Source organism: Nycticebus coucang, chromosome 10, assembly GCF_027406575.1.
Source record: "Nycticebus coucang isolate mNycCou1 chromosome 10, mNycCou1.pri, whole genome shotgun sequence".
In the NCBI taxonomy this organism is placed as follows: Eukaryota; Metazoa; Chordata; class Mammalia; order Primates; family Lorisidae; genus Nycticebus; species Nycticebus coucang.
In genome coordinates, this window is record NC_069789.1 from 132,656,579 (window position 1) to 132,679,504 (window position 22,926).

The window sequence follows — 22,926 nt, forward strand, 5'->3', positions numbered from 1 at the left end:
AGGCTGGAAGAAGGCAAGGCCAATACAGAATGTGTTGTCTACGTTGCTGCTGTGGGCAGGGGGCTCGGCTGTACCCTGAGATGCAGGCAGGGAGCCCTCAGAAGGGCTCCCCTGAGGACGGGGAGTGGGGACACTCACCTGTGGAGACCCTCCAAGGCACCACCCAGCCCCAGTGTGCTCCTGCTGGGCCCGCCCTTGAGCTGAGCAGCCTCTGTGGCCTAGAGGAAGCCCTGGTGGGAAAGCAGAGACGTACTGGGTGCACCTGTGAATAATCTCTTCGTTCTGCACAGAGGTCTCCGTCAGTATTCCAGAAGCTTCTATGATAGCTGAGGCTGAGGTTAGTAATGCACGGCACACAAAATAGCCTCTATAGTCACATCTCTGGCCCTCAGTGCAGAAGTGATCCAGAAGTGGGACCAGCATAGGTGATCCACACTGGGGTGGCTGATCATTATCTCCAGGGTCATTTGCATATGATCTTCTAGTCAACATTCCTCTTTAGGCTGGGTGCAGTGGCTCGCACCTGTAATTCTAGCACTCTGGGAGGTCAAGGCAGGAGGATCCCCTGAGCCCAGGAGTAACTAGTCTAAGCAAGAGTGAGACCCTGTCTCTACTAAAAATAGAAAAACTAGCAGGGCATTGTGGCAGGTGCCTATAGTTCCAGCTACTCAGGAGGTTGAGGCAAGAGGATCACTTGAGCCCATGAATTTGAGGTTGCTATGAGCTCCAATGCCACAGCACTCTACCTAGGGTGACAGAGTGAGACTGTCTCAAAAAAAATAATTCCTTATATAAATTTACCAATGTCACACATCGGGAAACTGAGAACTTTATTTATAGCAACAAGCCGGGACAAAATCAACTTTCTCTCTACTTTTATGGATTTCTTTATATAAATTTCTATTTTGTAGAAAATGCACAGTGCAGCCCACCAAACACCAAACATCTCTTTAATAAATAAAAACCAATTGCTGAAATATTTCCTGCTTGATAGATCATTTTTTTAGTCCCTGCCTCATACAATTTAGGGAGAGAAATGGAAAATTTCTCATTTATTTGACTGATTTTGGTTTTCTACGTGGCCAGCAAATGTATCCTTTGGACCTGGGTCTGTCTATTCACTTGTTTCCACTGTCATGGGTGAGGGTCTGTGCACAGCGCAGCCTGGCTCTGGCAAGGGTAGGGGCTGACGTTTCTTTAATTTGACTAGAGTTTTCCTTGTTATTTTTGATTTGTGGTGTGCCTAGCTTAACCTACACACCTGTCTCCGTGATGACAGGGGCGCTCTGATTCACACCGCGCAGCGCTGTCTCTCCCGGGCACCGCCTGCTGTAATTGCTCAGAATTCAGACTCTCTGTGGCTCACTCGACATTCAGCATAAGCTGCGTGTTGCAGCCCTTGTCCAGAGATTTATCCACACTCCTGAGTGGGCCCCAAGACCCCCACACGGGCTGCCTTTGGCTCAGACATCCTGAGACGCACTGGCTCTTGTTTCCACGCCTTAACATACCTCTGAAAGACAGAAACAAGTGTGCCACTTCTGGAGTTGAAGCACATTCTTCTCAGTAAAGTATCACAAGAATGGAAAAGCAAGGATCCACTGTAGTCAGTATTAATACAAAGCCAGTAGGTGAACAACTACGTACCTATAGGAGAGAAAAACTCAATTCAATTCAAGTTGGGGGGGAGATAGGAGGAGGGAGGGAGGTTGGGGGGCTCCCACCTAATGGGTACAATGTAGGGGTACACGGCACACCTCCTGGGTGTGGGACACAACTACAACAGGGACGTTACCTAACAAATGCAAACATTATAACCTCATCATTTATACCCTCATATTGATCTGAAAAAAAAAAATAAGGCTGCCACTTCTGGTGACGGCCATTGGTGAAAACATACTGACTTTCTCCCAAATGACAGTAGCTCTGAAATCCAGCTGTGCCGGTGTCTAATAGGACTCTCCAGGCACCAGGGAGAGGGAAGGGGGCCGCGTGAGACCCAGCTCAAATGCCATGTCTGTCTGCTCTTTGAGTGTCCTCTCCCTCCCCAGCCCATCACTCTTAATCACTGCTCTTCCTGGGTCCCTTTCTAAGCCCTTGAGTGTCTTCCTCACAGTCCAACTCAAGCTCTAGTTAACATGGATGTGTTTATTTCTATCGTTAGACCATGAGCTCCTTCAACTCTCTTTCTTACACAGGGTTGTTACAGGGTAATAAACAATGTGCATTTGCTGAGTAATTAAATTTATTAACATCCAGCCTCTGCAGAACTATGTGGGTCCATGGTCACCTTGACACTTCCCAGCCTCTCCTTCCTCTGAGTCCTGGTTCCACCCCTATAGGTCTTGGGACGTCCCTTGGGACGGTGAGGTGTTGTGGGAGGTCACCCAGACCAGGAGTTCTTCAAGCTACCCACCTATGGGATCCACTTGGTGCCACCACACTCAGCCACCACGGAGTTGGGACAAAAAGACATTACGTTCTTGGAGAGCACCCGTCCTACAGAGCAAATGTCCTTCTAAAAACAGGTGGAGAGTTACAACTTTACAAATTGAATCTTACATTGTTTGTGAAATTATCTTTTATTAAACTAAAAATATTTTATTGCTTTTATCTCATCACAGGAGTAATAAACGTTCATCGAAGAGGAGTCAGGCCTCATCCAGGCATTAAAGTACGTACAGTCAGTCCAACTTAGGTGGACACGTAAAGTTTTAACACCTTGGTGTATAACCTTCCAAATCTTTATTCACATGTGTGTGTTTCTCTTTCTCCGGATAATAAAATGGAGATTCACACCCTATTTTAAACATGCTACTTGAACTTGCTATTTAAAGGAATTCTGAAGTGAATCCTTTTCAGATGTAAATAATTCCTTGGGGATTTATTTGTGCTGTTTGCTCTGGCAAAATTCAGAAATCATAAACTGTTTATGGTTGCTGGGGAGTGGGAGATGTCTGATGATCTTTGAAAAATTCTCGCTCTCTGCCTCTATATCCATCCCTGCATCCATCTATCCATCCATCCATCCATCCATCCACCCACCCATCCATCCATCTATCCACCTGCCCATCTCCCATCCATCCATCCATCCACCTGCCCATCTCCCATCCATCCATCCATCCACCCATCCATCCATCTATCCACCTGCCCGTCTCCCATCCATCCATCCATCCATCCACCCATCCACCTGCCCATCTCCCATCCATCCATCCACCCACCCACCCACCCATCCATCCATCCATCCATCTATCCATGCATGCATCCATCCATCCACCTGCCTATCTCCCAACCATCCATTCACCCACTCACCCACCCATCTCCCATCCATCCATTCATCTATCCATGCATGCATGCATCCATCCACCTGCCCACTTCCCATCCATCCATCCATCCATCCACTCACTCATGCATCCATCCATCCATACATACATCCACCCACCCACTACCCATCCATCCATCCATCCATCCACTCACTCACACATCCATCCATCCATCCGTCCATCTACCCACTGCCTTTCTCCTATCCATCCATCCATCCACCCACCCACCTCCATCCATCCATCCACCTACCCACCATCCATCCATCCATCCATCCACTCATCCATCCATCTTTCATCCACCCACCCACCTCTCATCCATCCGTCCATCCACTCACTCACCCATCCATCCATCCATCTACCCACCGCCCTTCTCCCATCCATCCATCCATCCACTCACACATCTATCCATCCATCCACTCACCCATCCATCGTCCATCCATCCATCCATCCATCCACTCATGCATCTATCCATCCATCCACTCACCCATCCATCCATCCATCCATCCATCCATCCATCCATCCATCCACCCACTGCCCTTCTCCCATCCATCCATCCATCCACCTACCCACCATCCATCCACTCACCCATCCATCCATCCTTCCATCCTCTATTAGCCTATCATATATTTCCTAATTGTGTGATGAGAGATTGACATAAAAAGACAGGCAGGAAAGCCAGAGCTGAGTTGATTGAGTGAGTGCCTTCCGCAGGGAGCCTCACGTGCACAGGCCCACATATTTATGGTGCTCCCCAAGGACTGGATTACACGGCAAAAGATTAACATCCTTGCTGCACAAATTAAAAATGCTCTATTATTTGCAGCGTGGAGCGGGCTCGCTGAAGATCTTTATCTTCTCTTTGAACAACATAATTGAATGTCTCTCAGCCTGAACCCCTCGCCGTATTGATTTGAATTAATTATTTGTGCATTTGTAATCTCCTGGTTTCCCCAGCCCGGGAGTGCCCTGCATCGCCACACTGCCTGGATGCCTCCTCCAAGCTGGGGCTCCTAGTACAGGCATCTTTGACAGTTCTAAGGATAATTAATCAGTCAAATGGAATCAGTTTTTGCTGATAAAGGAGAGACTCCCTTGTAAAACCGACATCTCATTTTATGAGAATTAATGTCTGAGAAGTTACAAGCACAGGTGCATCAGGACACAGTTTGGTGGAGATGGGAGGAGCAAACTTTTACTTTGGAGGAGCTTAGAAACTACAGTGAAGGGGGCTTGAACAATAAGGCCAAGTGTTGGGGTATTTAGGGAGTACAAGTATGCCTAGCTGTAAATGGAATGAATCAGTTATGTAAGAGTATGTTAATTTACCAAAAAAAAAAAAGCACAGAAAAATCAAAATCAACATTCATGAGGAAAGGAAAACTCAGGTTATCTGCAACCCAATTTAGCTTCTTTCCTGTGTTCTTAAATCAAAACTGGATGCATGTTGTTTGGAAACGTCAATTACCTGGTTAACTCTAAACCTTATTTCTTCATCCCTTTTGGAGGACCATTCTGAACGGCTACAATGTCTTCTGGCCCCAGGCAGTTGGCAGAGTGACCACAGCTGGGAGATGCTGTTGGGGGCAAAGGCAAGGTGGAGTCTGGCAGAGGACCTCCTGGGTGCAAGCTCAACTGCCCACAGGCGCTCAGAGGCCGATGCCTGCATGAGGAGGCAGGCTGGGTGGTGACAGGGAGAGGTGGGGCTTGCAGGAAAGCAGGAAGACCTGTGCTCTGTCACAAGGAGGCTGTTCCTTAGCACCCACCAATTGTCACCACGTGGGAATGTGGGCCCCACGTGGCTGCAGACTAGGATTTTTTTGAGGAGAAGCCAGAAATTTGGACGTCTACGTGAGAGTTTCTGATATTGTAAAGTGATAATAAAAATCCTTGTGCAGGCCAAATCCAGTATGCCTGCAGTCAGATGTGGCTGTGGACAGCCGGTTTGCAGCCTCTAGGTAGGTGTGTGAGTTTCAGTTAGATGTGAATTTGTCTTAGGGGCAGGTTGTCACTTTGTTTTTGTTTTAATATAAAGGTTGTCACTTTGTTTTTGTTTTAATATAAATCCCTGATAGATGGCCTGCCGCGGTGGTTCACAACTGTAATCCCAGTACTCTAGGAGGCCAAGGTGGGTGGATCTCTTGAGCTCAGGAGTTTGAGACAAGCCTGTGCAAGGGTGAGACCCTGTCTCTACTAAAAATAGAAATCTAGCTCGGTGTTTTAGCAGGCACCTGTAGTCCCAGTCACTTGAGAGGGTGAGGCAGGAGGATCGCTTGAGCCCAGGAGTTTGAGGTTGCTGTGAGCTATGACGACACGGCACTCTACCCAGGGTAAGAGAGTGAGGCTCTGACTCAAAAAAAAAACAAACCAAAAAACCAAATCTCCGATAGGACCCTTTTTCCTTCTTTGTTTTTAACTTCACCTGCAGGGAATTGGTGAATCACTGCCCTTGTTCATGATTGCCACTGTCATGATCCATGCACGGCATCATTCATTCATTCACCCCTGATAGTGCAGTGAGCGCCCTAACCCACGGCTCAGTTTGCAAAGAGCCTGATAGTCACCTTCACCCACCTGTGGGCTCCCCATACCTCTGCTCTCCACACCAAGGCGACTGTGGTCCTGTATCCACATGCATCACCTTTGCTGCCCTTTTTAGATAGTTTTATCTTATTTGTATGTTTTCTTAAGAAGTCTGTTTGTGGGTGGCGCCTGTGGTTCAAGGAGTAGGGCGCTGGCCCCATATACCAGGGGTGGCAGGTTCAAGCCCGACCCTGGCCAAAATTGCAAAAAAAAAAAAAAAAAAAAAGAAGTCTGTTTGTCTATCCATCTACCCTCTATATCAGTGGTTCTCAACCTTCCTAATGCTGCAATGTATTTTCATTGTTAAAAAGGGGTCGCGACCCACAGGTCGAGAACCGCTCCTCTCTATATGGGTTTTACTTTGGTTTTAACTTTATAGAAAGGGTATTATATTACGTATGAGCCTCTGGGACTTTCTTTTTTCCACCAGTAGATGCTAAGACTCATCTTTTCGGTGCTTGTGGCTTGTGTTCATGCACTTTGACTCCTGATGGAAGCCCTCGTGTGATAGTCTCTCCTGAAACACCCTACAGCACATTCCTCCCCTCTCCTGTTGATGGGACTTGTGTGTTCCCAGGCTGCGTGCATGGGGCTGTGTCGGGGTCTTGTTTCCTCATTTTCGGGGGCATGGCAGCAAATGTTTGCCACTTGAAAGTGAAATCTCTGGATCACAATGTATATGAATGTCCCATTTTAAGACTTCATGACAAAGTGTTTTCGAATGAGGTTGCACTGGTTTACATCTTCACAGGGGACACATTAGGGATATTGTGGGTCCGAGTCCTTACTCACGCTTGGAGCTGTCGGACTTTTAAAGTTCTGCTAGTTACGTGGGCTCGATCATGTGCCTTTGATTTGCATCTCTCATCACAACTGAGGCCTTCTGTATTTGTTTGGACCATATTTTCTCCTCCAGGCTGTGGTGGGTTATACTTTTTCCCCATCTTCCCTGTTGTATTGTTAATCCTTTTCTTACTGATTTCTAGGAATTCTTCATACATGTTTGACAAACAATCCTCTAGTGGCTATGGTTTGTAAATCTCTACTTTCTCTCTTTTTTTTTTTTGAGACAGAGTCTCAAGCTGTTGCCCCTGGTAGAGTGCCGTGGCATCACAGCTTGCAGCAACCTCAATCTCTGGGGCTTAAGCGTTTCTCTTGCCTCAGCCTCCCAGGTAGCTGGGACTACAGGTGCCTGACACAACGCCCGGCTATTTTTTATTGCAGTTGCCATTGTTGTTTAGCTGTCCTGGGCCAGGTTCGAACCCACCACCCTCAGTGTATGTGGCTGGCGCCATAACCACTGTGCTACCGGGTGCCGAGCCAATCTCTTCTCACTTTCTTTGTGATGGTTTCTGATGAACAAACGCTCTCCGTTGCAACATAGTCCAAATGCTCCATATTTTCTCTTGTAACCACTACTCTTCGGATCTCATTTAAGAAATCCTTTATATCTTCAAAAATCTCAAAAGGTATCATATATATTTCGTACTAAAAATCTACTTATCTTTTCTTTTAAAAAATCAGGTGCAGGAGAGAAGGAACCAATTTTGACCTCTGTCAATTTTTTGCTAGTTGGTGGCAGATCAGACTTGGTGTGAAGTCAGTTTTCTATGACTGGAAATATACTTTTTTTGGTGCTCCTTGGGATTTAATCATTTAAAAGGGGTCACTCTGGTGGTGTTTCCGGGCTATACCTCATGTTGTGTCTGCAGCCACAAAAAATGTGGCGGGTCCCTCATAGAGGTCGTGGGTTCCCAAGCATTTCTAGGGTCCCTGGAGGAGGCAGATGGTGTTGTATTTGTGCTGGGGTGGGTTGTGCTGGCTCTTCTTGGCTCCAAGGGCAGCAGCACCACTGTGCACAGGCTGGGTGTCCAGTTGGCTGTAGTTTCTCACGTGCTGGGTCAGCTGCATCTGCCCTGGGTGGACGGCAGAAGTGCTCAAGGGCAGCAGGCACATGGGAGCAAACGCGCGAAGCCTCTTGCCACCTTTCATCCAGGACCAGAAGGGGTGCTCCCTCTGAGATGCTGGCAGAACGGATGCCTGATGCCACCCAAAGTGGGCAGATGCCCACTGGAAGAAGCTGAGTAAAGATAAGCAACAAGCATCCCCCTGTTCATCAGGGCCAGAAGCCCCTTAGTTGCAAGCCCGGCAGCTTGCAGATGGCTCAGCACGTTGTGTCCCACCCAAAGGCAGGCTCAGAGCAGCTGGACGGAGCTCTCGCTTTCTGAGTCAGAGCCGGAGCTAGGAACGTGGGGTTGAGGCAGAGCTGAAACCCAAGGTGCAGCTGTGTCTGGCCACATGCTGCCTCCTGTCAAGCTCTGGAATGCCCATGCTTCTCCCAAGGCTATGCCCCGAAATGCTGACTGTCCCCTGAAGGATACAGGTAGGATGACAACAAGATACCGTCAACCAGGTTGCAACCCTTATCACCACTGTAGAGGTGGGGACTCCACAGGGTCTGGGTCGTGGCTGGCCCCCGACTTGCCTGCCCACCCCTCAGCCTCACTGCCCTCTCCTGCCCTAGCCCAGCCTCTGGGCTCATTTGATATTAATTGCTGTGCAGACTCATAGGTCACAGTCCCTTCAAGCACAGGGGGTGGTCCTCATGGGCTGGGACCAGGTTCCCTGAACTAAATTTAAATACATTATCTTGTTCCTGATCCTAGCCCACATCTGCCCTGAGCTGAAATCAAAATCCCCAGGAAAAGGCAGTTTGGGGGTGAGTCCAATGCCACGTCCCTGAGGTGAGCGGTTGCCTTCTGCAGGCTTCTTGATCTTCATCCTTATTCTTGGGGTGCTGCACAGGGACCCCAGAAGGCGTGGCTGAGATACTGGCAATCTGCACTGTGGGTTCTCAAGGTGCCTTCGTATCTAGGTTCCTGAGCCAGCAGGAACGCTGACAGTTGCCCCACGGGCCCCCAGGGTCAGGGAGATTTACTTCAGCTTCCTGTGGCCTCGGCTGCGGCCTCAGTCTGAGTCCCCTTTGCTTCTGCTGGGGATGGAGTGAAGCTTTCACTTCTGGGAACTTGCCCAGCCTCATCCACAACTTCCTTCCTGGAAGTGCTCGGGTCTCAGATGACAGAGACCAGGGACTTGCTCCTCTGTGTTTGAGGGGCAAAGTGCCCCTGCCTCCTCTCCCCATGCCTGTCGGGCCGGAGTTGAGGGTTCTGGGCAGGGCCCTGACTGACAGACTGCATGTGTACAGGTGGTCTGGTTTTGAAGGGAAATGGCTCCCAGCCTGTCCCCTGGAATGATGTGGCACAATGCCAGCCTGCCGGTCATCTCCACTTAACCTGGTGTCTGGGAAGTGCCTTTTTCTTCTCTAGCTCAGAAGGCCAGTATTTAACAGGACATTAGCTCACCGCAGTATTGAGTTAACTATAAAAGGAGCGGATCCTTCTGGACAGAATCACTATCCTCCAGGCAAAATGATTAAATTTACAGCTCAATGGGTTGTGATCGATACAAATGGAATCTGAACCGACTTAACGTGTCCAACGAAGCTCCTGTCCCCAGGTTTTCTTCACACAGGCACTGCTGGACACCAGGTCCATGCTGGCATTCTCTATCCACTTGGGGTTGTCCAAATGCACCATTTCTCACTCCCAGCATCTGAAACGGAACCCGTCAGGATAGGCTGGGCGATGCAGTGATAACAAGCAGCTCCAGGGCTCTGAGGGCTCTGGGTCTGACTACTCACTGGGTGGTGGGTCCAGTAATGGCTAAAGAAGAGGGAGGCCTTTCATTGCAGCCTTTAGGACCCAGGCTGACAAAGTGGTCGTTTTGAATGTTGTCAGTCGTCACATTTGAGCACTGATTTTGTTTCTTTTTCTTTTTTCTTGAGACAGTGTCTCACCATGTCGCCCTGGGTAGAGTGCCCTGCCATCACAGCTCACAGCAACCTCAAACTGTTGGGCTTAAGCGATTCTCTTGCCTCAGCCTTCCAAGTAGCTGGGACCATAGGTGCCTGCCACAATGCCGGGCTATTTTTTTGTTGCAGTTGTCACTGTTGTTTAGCAGGCCTGAGTTGGGTTCGAACCTGCCAGCCTGGGTGTATGTGGCTGGCACCCTCACCACTGAGCTATGGGTGTTGAGCCTAGAGCACTGATTTTCAATCCATGTGCCTTGGCACGGTGGTGCTGTGAAAGGATCTTAGGTGTGCTGTGAAAATTTGTAAAGATCATTAATTATTTTCAAAAGAAGTTCAAAGCACAGTAAATCTATTCTTTTTTTTTAAATACTTTTTTTTGGTCAACATAATTTAAGTGTGCTGCGGAAGTTTAACTATAGGTTCAAGTGTACTGTGAGATGAAACAGGTTGGAAAATACTGCATTAGAGGAAAGGAAGGCTTCCCAGGGCCTTGCACGAGCACTCACATGCTGTGGCTGAAAGTGACGCAAATCTCCTTCTTGACAGCTCGTCGGCCAGGAAGCATGGTCCTGCCAAGTACCAGCCAGCAGAGAATGGAGGTATTTGGTGAGCAGCACCAGTGTGCCCACACTCGTTTATATAGCAGGTATACAAATCAGGCTGGATTTTAAATAAAACTACAGGCTCTGGGCTATTTCATGGGAGCCTGCCATAGAATGAAGAATAATTGCCCCTGCCTGGGGCGTGTCAATTCCTTAGGATGTGTGAAACCTGCCCCAAACCCATATATTTCCGAGGCTCAAGATAATCTTTTGAAGATGCACAGGAAAAGAATGTGGAATGCTACATACTTTCTTTAAATTCCCTCTTCAAACCAGCAGTGAAGCTGACAACAGTGATTGCACCTGGTGTAGTCTCCAGTTGGGCAGGTGCATTGCACAATTAATTTACACCCAGAGGGGAGAGGGGGTTCTTGATTCATATAGCACCTCTTCCTAGCAACCTCCTTTCCTGCAGGAGCCTGGAGGCTGTCTCTGTGAGGTCCTCTGTCACTCGGGGAGGCTAGTCAAGTCCTCGTATCTGCTCAGTGTGGTCTCAGCCAGCTGTCCCAGGCTGACCTCTATTCTGGGTGACGTCCAACCGAGAGTGCAGGTTGTTCCGCGAACGGCAGGCTTAACATTCATACATGGCTGTAGAGGGGCAACATGGCTTAACATTCATACATGGCTGTAGAAAGTTTATCTCAAAGTTGTTTTTTATTCAACTGTTATTCATCAATATACAATACAGTTTATAAACAAGTGCCTGGCCTTGTTTCCGATCTTTATTTAAAAATAAATATTATTGACAGTGATTTTTAATCATGATAAGATGTATCTTTGTTTTAATCAAAATGTCTCAAAAGAAATAATTTAATTAAAAAGAAAAGCCCCCAAAGAAAAAAGTAAATGAAAAAAAAAAAAAAGCCTAAACACAATAATCTACTAAAAATATTTCACTTTGTCAGAAAGGCGTCGACCTGACATTTTGGCATATTATTTGAAAGATTACCGCTCGGCAGTTCGTGCAAAATGAAGACCCGGAGGAGAAGTGTAAGAAAGAAAATTACATGGAAGTGGAGGAATCAAGGCTCCCGTGCTCCTGCACGGCCCCAACTCCGTCTTATTTGGAAAGTAGATGCATTATTTTAGATGTTCTATGTTTGTGTAACTTCCCCAAAAATATGTTTTGTTTATTTCCCACGTGGACGTTGTCATGCTTCTTTAGTCTGTGAGTCCGTCTGGCGACACGCTGCCCTCTGGGTGGCGGCTCGCCCGTGCCTGTCAGTGCCCCACCAGCAGGTGCAGGAACTTATGCAGAGCTAACAGGAACAGGGACAGGAGAGGGTCTGTGGCAGAGCGGCTGGTGCCTGCAGGGGGCGAGAAGAGGGGCAGAGTTAACACCTGACTGTGAGGCTCTAGACCCAGGTGGTGACACTCTCCCCGGCCTGGGCCTCTCCGCCTGCCCAGCTGGAGGCTGGCGCATGTGGCTGCTTTGGGGTGATGGTGACAGTCAGTTTCCGGCATTTGTTATCTACAGACAGGACACCTTAGGGTCCCAGTACAGCCAGACACGAGGGGCCCTGGGCTGAGTGGGCTTGTGCTAGATGATAGTTGTAAGGTCTAAGCCATTACCTTATCTGAATAAAAAGACGATATACTTCCCCTGCCCGGAAACGATGCTGCGAAGTGTCCTCAGCATTTAGTGTCCAGCCTTCCCTCCTCCCCCACGAAATCAACACAGGTGCCTACAATTCTCCCCTTTGTGTGTCCCCTCCAGCCCCTGCCTAAACCACACAGCTTAGCATCCCCATATGCCCTTATCTTAGGCACACGATGTTGGTGGAGGTGGGTGTGTCTGAGGGTCTTCCAGGAAAGACCCATCTCTGTACAGGTCACTCCCACCTGCTTTTTCCGTTCAGTCACTAACTTGGGCCCCTGGCCTGCCACTGAGACTGTTAACACCTGTGCCTTCATCCTGCCTCACCCGGGTCACCCACCTGGCTCCGTATCTGAATTCAGGGTCTCCGTCTGTTGTAAGGTCTCTGGTGCAACCAGAGAAAGCCTACCCATGGGCCCCAGGCAAGTGAGACGCTCCCTCCAGGGTTCGGAGGAACCAGTGTGGGGTGTGCCTCCCACACTCCGTTGCCAACTAACTTAGGTCACCCCATTAATGGACGCAGTGTCCAGCCCCACCCTGGTCACCTGTGCCTCCCTTCTCCCAGCACCCGGCCCTGCCAGCTGGGCTGCAGGAGCCCCTTCCCTGTGACAACACCAGAGGGTACCCAGGGCTTGGCCACCTATAGCCAGGAGGACCAGTTCCTTCCAGCCTCAAAAACACAGATTTGTGGTTTCCCTGACGAGTCTGGGCCTGGGTGCACAAATTTCCCTCTTTGTAGGTGGAAACGCCATTAGCCTTTCCTGTCCACGGTGGTCCCCCTGCCCTGCTCCCCAACTGTTCTTGCTCTGGTCATAACTGCCTATGTCACAGAGCTCATGTTCTGGGACCTCATCTCCCCTTTCCAGAAGGAGTGGGTGGGACAAATGACCCGGCTTGAACCTCCAGGATTCCATCTTTCCGTTTTGGGAAACATGGGCCGTGTTCATGCATTTGAATGACAGCAAGGTAAGAGTCTCGTCCACATCCGGAGCTCTGAGTGAGAGGCATGAGGACAGGAAACTCCGAGTGTCTAACCTTCCTCTTCAGATCTTAATTTTTCAGACGGTCATCCCTCCTGGCCCTCCCGCAGCTTGGCTCAGGGGACACCTTGCCTCTGGCCAGGGTCAGCAGGAGGAATCACAGGGTGGTGGACACTGCAAAGGCTTGGGTCCCTCTTTGCGGCTCCTCGCTGTCACACATCTCTGGGAAGGATGAGATCTGGAGGCAGTGAGGGAACAGCTGATGGTGGCCAGGTGCCCGGTGGAATTCACTGAGGCTCAGGCATGTGGGAGATGGGGGTTCAGAGCAGACCACTGTCCCCTGAGCATGCAGAGCTCAGCCTGTCAGACCAGGCCCACGGGCCTCCCAGATCTATCTGCAGACCCTGACACTCAGGCAGGAGCGGGAGAGACAGAAACAATCTACACGACATATTTAGAAGCAGATACCCTGGTGCATAGAACTCCAGGCTCTCAGGTTGGCAGCCACGGAGAGATGGCTGATGGCTGGTGAGGCCGGCACAGCAACCCTGGCCCGGTGGCTTGCAGGACCGTGGGCTTAGGAGGTGAGATGACAAATTAAATTTGCCTCCAGGTACTGGCTGCGAGTCACTGCCATGCTTAGGGACTCATCTACTCAAGAAAAGCTTAAAATTGCCCAAGATTTTTCTGAAGACCCAGGGATGGAACAACCAGCCTATAGGTCTGTGCTGGGCCCTGGCGGCAAGGGGCTGCCCCGGGGGCTTCTGAAGGTTGATACCTGGGGAAGGCACAGACTGGGGTCTGTGGTATTTGCTGGAGGGTGTCTGGGTAGGTGGACAGGTTTGGCTCCAGGCGGCAGGTGGTTCTCTCCCTGGCCCCGCATTGCCACTAGGGTCTGGGGGAACTATGGGAGGTGATACGGGGCAGTGGGCTGGCTCCGGGGAGAGGGGCTTCCAAGCCTAGACTTGTTGCCAGCTGTGTAACCCTGGCAACACCCTTCACCCATCTGGGTCCTGTGCGACCTTCACAGAACGGGCATGGCGTTATATAAACCCAAAATGTGCACGGTACATTTCACTGGTCTGGGGTCCAGATTTAGCAATATTATAGTGACTTATTATAGCAATTATGGCCATAAGACCCCTACCCCCACCCCAGCAACTCTATGACACTGCCCTGTCCCCCACACCCAACTCATGACTTGCTTTGGTCAAGGGAATGTCATGGGGGTGACCCAAACAAAGGCCTGAAAAGTGCCTGTGCATTTGGACTCTCTCGCGGCTCTTGGAACCCACAGTCACACAAACAGGCCTGGGCCAGGCTGCCTGCTGAGATGTCCCACTGGACATCCATCCCTTAGACCAGAGTTTTCCAACATTTTTTATTTCACTGTGTACTAAGACATAAAGTTAAACTTCTGTGGCACACTTAAATTATGTTGATCAAAAAAAAAAAAAAAGAGTAAAGAAGCCGGGTGTGGTAGCTCACACCTGTAATCCCAGCACTCTGGGAGGCCGAGGTAGGTGGATTGCTTGAGTTCGGGAATTCAAGACCAGCCTGAACAAGGGCGAGACACGAGAGGCTGAGGCAAGAGGATTGCTTGTGCCCAGGAGTTTGAGGTTGCTGTGAGCTATGACACCACAGCACTCTGTCTCAAAAAAAAAAAAAAAAAAAAAAGAAAGAGTAAAGAAAAGAATAGAGTTACTGAGCTTTGAACTTCCTTTGAAATAACTTAATGAATGATGTTTAAAAAAAAATTTTTTTTTTTTGCAGTTTTTGGCCAGGGCTAGGTTTGAACCCACCACCTCCAGTATATGGGGCCTGTGCCCTACTCCTTTGAGCCACAGGCCCCGCCCCTCTTTAAAAATTTTTGTGGCACACCTAAGATCCTCTTGCAGCACGCCAGTGTGTCATGGTACACTTGTTGAAAATCACTGGTCCAGACCAGCCTGTTCCCAAGTGAAATGGCAGCTGCCTATAGACTCGTGGTAAATGAGCCCAGCAGAGACCAGCAGCAACTGCCCAGTGAGCCCAGCCCAAATTTCTGACCCACAGATTCATGAGCTAAATAAATGCCTGTGGTGTTACACTGAAGCCACTGAGTTCTGGGGTCCTTTGTTACACAGCAAAAGCTAACCCATACACGCACATCAACAAAAGTGCCTCAGAATCCAGGGCTGCGCAAAAAGATGCACAGCTCTGCTCTACAAAGGGCTGGAGAAGAACACTTTTAGGTTGGTGGGTATCCTCACCTCAAGAGGAAAATTTGCTGGCATGGCAAAATTTCTCCTCTACCACCTATTTTAAGACCTTCCTAGAGAATCCTCCAAGAACTCAAATAGACCTTCTGTTTGATCCTGTAATCTCAGTACTAGGTGTCTGCCCAGGAGAAGAAAAAATCATTTTATCATAAGGACATTTGCACTAATATTTGTTATCACAGCTCAATTTATAATCGCCTAGATGTGGAATCAATCCAAGTGCCTATCAACCCAGGAACAGATTAATAAACTATGGCATATGTACACCATGGAGTACTATTGAGCCGTTAAAAAAGGATCGGAGGGGCGGGGGTGGGAGGGATAGTAGGGGGACCACAACTATGGAGCACAGTGCAAGTACAAGTTGGTTCTATCATGTGTAGAACACAAATGTCCTAATGCTGTAATTGGGTAAATGAGATGAAAGCTAGGCTGATTAGTATGATGTAAGCACTCCAATCTGTACAAATAATCAACACACTGAAATGGGCATAAATGTATTTATGATCTATGTACAAAAGACTTAATAAAAAAAAGAAAAGGGGGAAAAAAGTGATGGAAATTGGAAAAAAATAAATAGATTGACCCATTCCTGATTATGCAGCTAGCTACAGTTTATTTAAATGAACAAATTAATTAAATTAAAAGAGCCATGTGTGCCAGATTTCATGGGTGCACTAACTGAAATTGGTCAGATATTTAGCTAGAACCAAAATACTTTTTTTGATTCAAGAGTGCTATGGATGAATTCAGGAAATATTTATTTTTCTATTTGGAAAAACATTTGAGGCAAAAAATTTTAGTTTCTGGAAAGAAGACATACAAATATTTATCTCACTCATGGCTATGAGATTGTATATTGGTTAATGCTTTTTTCATTCTTGGGGTCAGGTCTATTCAGAGACTACTGCCTTGCAAATAGCAATATTATTTTTTCAATTAATTTTTAGTTTTCTTGTGTTTCTTAAGAGATGTAGCATGGTAAGTACCTCCATTTTACAGATTCCAGTATCTCCCAAGCTTTAACACCTGCTACTGGTGTGACTATCATGGGGAGCTGGCAGTGTCTTCAGTATGGCATGCTAAGGAGGGGTCAGCAGAGGGGAGTAGTGGAGGGATGCTGCAGGGTAAATTCATGGCTCTCCAAATGTCACTCAGTAAGTTAAATATTTGGCAAATCTGTGACTAAGATATGGTGCTTACCCATTCGAGTTAACTTTTGCATTTGCAAAAATCAAGCGTTTAAGATGGACTGTTGGTTGTTAACAATAACATTTTGTGTCATAATAACATTAATACAATTTTACATCTCTCTTGTACCTCGTGTCATGACACGTATAAGGCAACCGCTTAGGAATGTCATTAAAGTCTGTGCCTTGAAATGAAATAAACACACACAGGATTGGAGACTTTACACCTTTTGTGTTTACAGGGATGGAGTTGGAGAGCATTCTGAATAGTAAAGTGTCACAGGAACGGAAAAGCAAGTATCTAATGTGCTCAGTACTAATGTGAAGCCAGCAGATAAACAACTGCACACCCACAAGAGAAAACCTCAATTTAATTCGAGTTGGGGGGAGCAGGAAGGAGGGAGGGAGGAGAGGGGAGGGGGAGGGGATTGGGGTGCTCCCACCTAATGGGCTCACTTACTGGGTGCAGGACACACCTACAACAGGGACTTTATCTAACAAATGCAAACAATGTAACCTAATCATTTATAGCCTCGTATTAACCTAAAATATAATAAAAAAGATCGATTCTCCCCGGATCCTTGGTGAAAGAAAGATTTGGCACCCTACGTGACACTCAGACACAATCTCCAGGAAGACTGGCGTCCAGGCTGGCCCTGAGGTGGTGGGGTCTACATACCAGCAATGGTTTCGAATCCAGGAGTTTTGCAGCCCAGTGTCCACCCCTCCCCCAGAGGATGGCTCCTTTTTTGGAGGGAAACTGAACACTGCCTAGCACTTGGCTGTGGGGCCCCCTCAGCACCTGCTGTCCGCAGTTCCAGGGAAGCCCAGACTGCCCACTGCTGTTGGAGATGACTGGTCCCAGCTCATCCCGACCACATGGGCAGAGGCCAGGAGGGAGGGCACGTGTGGCTCAGCTGAGATGGAATCTCCTTCTCACCCCTGTCTCACCCCCGTGGCCTGGAGACATCTGGGTTCCTAGGGGTGCTGGGCCGAGTGAGCAGCTGGCATGGAAGCCACTGCGTTGATTGGACGCTAGCGATCTGTTTGTCTATCCCCTCCTCCCTGGGAGTACCAGGAATAGCATCGGAGCAAGCCCGAGTTTGTCATGATTAAGCTGGGGAATCAGGCTGCTTGGGAGGTGAGGGGCCTCCTGACGGAGCAGCTGATTCATTCTCTATATTAAACAAGGCTCACCGTTCTGCTAGTCATTCTTAAAGAAATCAAAGCTTCTTTGGCTGAAGATTATCAATGAAGATATTAACATTTATCATTTAGATAGTGAGCAGGATAAGAGATGCTGGGGCCTTTGAAAGAAACTCCCAAAGAACACTGTGGGCACAACCAGGCCCCCCTTTCCCCCACCCCTGAGCATACCAAGGGGGCCAGCCAAGAGCTTCTGCCTGGGGATTCCTCATCTGCAACAGAATTCCAGTCCTTGCAGGAGGCAGTGTGGAAGCCGTGAGGCTGTTTCCTGCCTTGTGATAAGACTGAAGGGGGAGACTTCATTCAGGCATCCTCTGTGACCCTCTCTGCCTATGCTGCCTGAAGGCCAGTGCAGGAGTTAGGTTTCTGGGTGTGTGTGTGGGAGAGTGGTGAGGGCTGATCTCCCACATGCTGGCCTGGGCTTCTGCCGGCATGTGGTGTCTGGTCTGCGCTGTGGGACAGAGTACAGAGGGGACCATGCCTGCCCTGTGGGTGTCAGGACCACAGAGGGCTGCCCTCCAGTTGGCCAGCGGGCACAGCTAGCCAGGCCAGCCACTGCCCTTTCCCCAACCACCCACCTGTCCACCCTTCCAGGATGGTTTCCCTCTACCGTGGCAGTAACTTCTGCAGCCCCTGTCATGTGGGTCTGGGTAGTTGAGGGCCATGGTCCCTCCCCATCGGGGGCTGAGGAGCCTCCAGATGCAGCTGGTTGGCACCACTGCCACTGCATGCCTGCTGGTGGCCTGGGAACTGTGGCTAGGGGTTGCCTATATCAGGGGGTTGCAAACAAATGTTCCTCAGAGCCTGGGGTTTTTTGTGGGCTTGCTCATACGCTGATTTTTTTTCTTTTTTAAGTTTGAGAAGGGGAAGTAAGAAGAAGACGCCTTTGTGGCCTGGCTCTGCACACGCCAGCTGACAACAGCGGGGCCTGCCTCCTGCAGCCTGGCTTAGCTGAGGCTCACTTTGTAGGGTGGCACTGCCATGCAGTGTCTTTCTGGCACAGAATAGTCACACGCTGAGTACAGGCGCTCAAAGAAGAAGTGGTTCAAGGGCAGCCAGTGTCCAGCCATCAATGGACAAAGCCATCCCAACAGTAACACTGGCTAGCCTACCATGAGGACCATGGCGAGGGTCTCAGGGACAAGTCCCACCTCTGTGTCGAGTACATCAGGCCACTGCGCCTGCTCTGTGCCTCGTGCTGGCACACACTCCTTTGAACCTGCCTTCTTGGCCAAGAAGGTTAGAGAGCCAAGCCGAGGCTGCTGGGGGCCCCTTCAATGATGCTCATCTCAGCTCCTTTTTTCTTCCCTGCTGTCCCAGAAAGAGACAAGGGACAGCCCCCCGGAGGCAACAACGGCCTGGAGGGGCTGAATCTGAACATGCATTTAGCCATGACACAGTGGCCTGCCTGCCCGGGGCAGCAGGAGCAGATGGGCTCTTCCCCTGTCCCTACCTCGGCTGGCAGGACCTGTCCTACCTCGGCTGCACCTGGCAGGGCCTGTCCTACCTCGGCTGTACCCTGGTTTCCCCCACCCTGGCCAATCAGGAAGGCTTCCTCTCTGAGCTTCCTGGGCCCAGGTGCAGTGGGTCTGCAGGGGCTCGCAGAGTAAGAACAAAGGGAGGGCGTTTTGGAGTCACCCTGGCCATGGTCAGACACCATCCCTTTATCTGTGGGGAGACGTGCATGGCCAGAGCCCAGGGCAGTGCTGGGGGCTCTCCTGGAGACTGGCCCCTCTTGCTTCCCCACTATATTCCCATCTCCCCATACCTTACCTCACTGCTTACAACATGCCGTCTTCTGCAGAGCTTAGGGACAGTAAAGGCACAAATGGGCCACCTGAGGGCTGAGTATGTTTTCAGAAGGGTCTAGCTTGGCACACACAGAGTTAAAAAAAATTGTAAATTATAATCCGACATGTCAGAATTGGAAGGCTTCTACGTAAAAGCACAGATTTAGGTGTTCAATGAAAAGACCCCAAACCTGCTTTGCCACCAAGCTATAATCCCTTGGGGTGGGCCCATGTCCAGCTGTCCTCCTTGGCAGGAATCTCCCCTTGTCACTCTCTGCTAACCCAACCTGGGCCCAGGGTGAGTTGCCGGTTCCCAGACCCCCGTCCCAGGCCCTTTGGCCTGACTCATTCAGACCTGTCATCCGCCCAGGCTGTCCGTCGGTGTCAGAGTTTGCCTCCTCTGCGCCAGCCCACAAAGAAACAAGCCACATTTGTTCCTATGTTCCCTGATGTGGGGGGCTCACCCCCATCTTCGACAGCCCCCCAGTCTCTGCTAGCCTGGCTTCCTGCTCTTCCCTGGACACAGCGCCGGCCAGCCCTGCCGGCTGCCGAGTCAGAATGAACCACCTTGCCAGGAGGCTGCTTCCCTTGTTGACATTTTAATTAAAGCCTCTTTATGGATATTTATTCAAAGGGAGTCAGTGAGCAATAGTTGAGCACTAGTAGAATTGGGGTAGAATTAATTTCTGCCATAAAATTAATGCGGGCTGGTAGCTGGGGCAAAAACCAGCAGCAAGTAATGTTGGGTTTTAAAGGGAATAGAGACGTTTGACAGAAAAGTTGAGTGTGGCACACAGACCCACAGAAGGCAGGCAGGACTTGGCCTTCCTCTTGCCCAGTTCCTTTCGCTCCCCAGCCTTTTGCAGCCAGCTCCTGGCTTTGACACATGCTGTCCCCCAGTGGGTGACATCATGGCCACTGGGCACAATGCCAGATGGCAGCTGCAGTGTCCAGGCAGTGGGGGAGGCTGACCACTCGTGGGGGACCCAGCAGAGGCAGGTCATGGACCTGGTTCAGCTGTTCCTCGCCGCACCCACATTCCCCTGCCTCAGCCTGAGTTCAGGCCTCTGCCATGCTGGGTGACAGCAGTGCCCCTGAGGCATTTTCCTGCCCTCATTATCACTTGTGTCTGCCCCACCTCTTCAGATGAACCTGGGGGAACTCTCTCTATGGTGCAGAACCTTTGATGGTGCCCTCTGCCCATGGGAGGAAGAGCTGTTACGTCAGTGCCACAGCAACGTCACCCTGGCCGCTCCCTGCCACAGCCCCATGTGTGGCTGACTGGTCTCTGCAAGCTCCCGGAGGCTGACCCTACAGAACTCCCTCCCTCTTCTTCCTTCATCCAGGTGTCTCCTCCTCCAGGGAGCCCTCCTGCACGCCCAGGCACAGAGGGCTTGGCACAATTGTCCGTGCTGTTCACGCTGTCCTCAGCCTCTGCCCCCTTCACTGCCCTCCACCCCGTAAATGCTTCCTCACACGTCCTCCCTCTTCTTATCCTGATGGAACCAGCACCTTGAGGGTCAGACAGAGGTAACTGGTGCTCATTCAGGCCAGGTCCCACCACAGGTATGCTACCTGTTTTGAATTCAATCCTCGTTGTGGTAGAAGTCATTCTTTTCCCATTTTATAGAAAAGAAAACTGAGATCCAGGGAGGTGGGTGACTTACCCAAGGTGTGAGGTTGCCAGATAAAACCACCAGGACGCCCAGTTAAATTTGAATTTGGTTATCAGTGGATATGGTACCATATGTCCCGAACACTGCATGGGACACGGTTATGTTAAGATGTTACTGGTTGTTTATGTCAAGTTAAAGTAGACAGGCCAGCATCTCTCTGTATTTGCTATACCAAGGCCATGTGGAGACACAGCCGGGCTGGGACTTCACACTTAGGCCAGCAGGCTTGTGTCTACACACCTAACCACACCACACTCCAGTTCTCAGGAGCAGGCGCTCTCCCTCCCACAGTGCCTTAGCTGGACCTCTGGCCCCAGGCTACTTCCAGAGAGGAGAGAGCAGGGATGAGACATTTTCCCGAATTTTAGCAGTCATGATGGCTTTTTAATGTAGCCAGCTTTGTTGTTAGCTTTTTCCCTGTCTGCTATTTACTCTGAAATGCGATTTTGCCCCAACAATCCTTTAATGGTGCCACTTAATGAAAATGAGAAACAGGCTCTTTTTCTGTGGCCAGGCAGCTGCTGTTCTGTGCAGCCTCTGGGCAGCCACAGTGGACACCAGAATGTTCCCCAGGCAGGGATGGAAAGGCTGCCCACCTCAGTGGAGGCCTGGCCCTGTCTGGACTGGCTAACTTTCAAGGTTGTAGGGCATGTGATCCTCAGGGTAAAGAGCTGTGCTCAGCTCTTCAAAAGGAGAGCGTTTTTTCCTGTTCACAGGTGAGCCCCAGAGAGGGTAAGTGACTTGCCCAAGGTCACACAGCCAATAGATGGTAGAGGGTTATCTCCAGCACCTCCCTGGTCCCCATGAATCAAGCCCTGGCTCCTCAGCAGCTGGAAGCTCTTCCTGACCCACCCAGGGATGGACAGTCCTGCCCCGCCTGTCCCTACACTCCCAGGGCCTGGACCTCCTGGTAAACGGGCTCCTGTGCAGGCAGAGATGCCGGGAGGCCGTGGCTCACTCTGTTCCCTTTGTTAGATAGCCCTTCCCTTTATTGGTTGGCTCTCCAGAGCCACCTCTATCCTCCTTGGCCCAGCCCAGAGGCCTCTTTTTTTGAGACAGAGCCTCAAGCTGTAGCCCTGGGTAGAGTGCCATGACATCATAGCTCACAGCAACCTCCAACTCCCGGGCTTAAGCGATTCTCTTGCCTCAGCCTCCCAAGTAGCTGGGACTACAGGCGCCTGCCACAATGCCTGGCTGTTTTTTGGTTGTAGTTGTCATTATTTTTTGGCAGGCCCGGGCTGAATTTGAACCTGCCAGCTCTGGTGTACGTGGCTGGCGCCTTAGCAGCTTGAGCTACAGGCCCAGAGGCCTCTTACAAGGTGACTCTAAGCCTGAATTCACTGTCCCACACCTGTCTTGGCTCTGGATCTTTTAACACTCCCTTTCACTACACCAGCTCTCACCTAGAAGGGGGCAATGCTCCTGACTGGCCTCCCCACCCAGCAAGCTAGTCACCGGGCACCCCAGCACTCTAATGTGGTTGCCAGAGTGCCCTCTTCAAATCCAAGGTGCAAATCTGCCCACCCCAAGTTCCCCAGAAGCTCCACATCAGGTTGAAGGACAAACTCTCTCGCCTAGCTGCCTGCCTTGCCCTGCCTCACCGTCCGTCCCATGTCCACCCTGCTGGTCCTCAGAGCCCTCTTATTCACCCACCTGCCTTCTCCCAGACCCAGCCTGGAGACTCCCCTGGTCCTAAGTTCTCTAGAGCAGGTTCCATTTCTTCAGGGTTGTATGTGGGTGTGTTTTTACCTTCTGACACCTGTCTCTTCTACTAGAGGGTGATCCTGGGAGCAGAGAACATGACTGTCTCAGCTGCAAGTGTCTCTGTCACCCAGCACACTGACCTGAGA

General features: G+C 50.0%; 1 protein-coding gene and 1 long non-coding RNA gene across 2 annotated transcripts in view; one reads left to right on the top strand and one right to left on the bottom strand.

The window, feature by feature from the left end:
- The first annotated feature begins 2,348 nt into the window (after positions 1-2,348).
- LOC128595965 (uncharacterized) lies at positions 2,349-11,359 on the top strand. The gene is made up of 4 exons (XR_008383017.1): positions 2,349-2,528; positions 2,625-2,674; positions 10,321-10,420; positions 11,282-11,359. It is a non-coding gene; the product is annotated as an uncharacterized LOC128595965 (long non-coding RNA).
- VSTM2B (V-set and transmembrane domain containing 2B) overlaps positions 11,025-22,926 on the bottom strand; it is a 30,708-nt gene continuing 18,806 nt past the window's right edge. Inside the window, exon 4 of the mRNA XM_053605206.1 lies at positions 11,025-11,683. Within this exon, the coding sequence (XP_053461181.1) occupies positions 11,598-11,683 (86 nt within the window). The 3' untranslated portion in view covers positions 11,025-11,597. The remainder of the gene's footprint in view (positions 11,684-22,926) is intronic.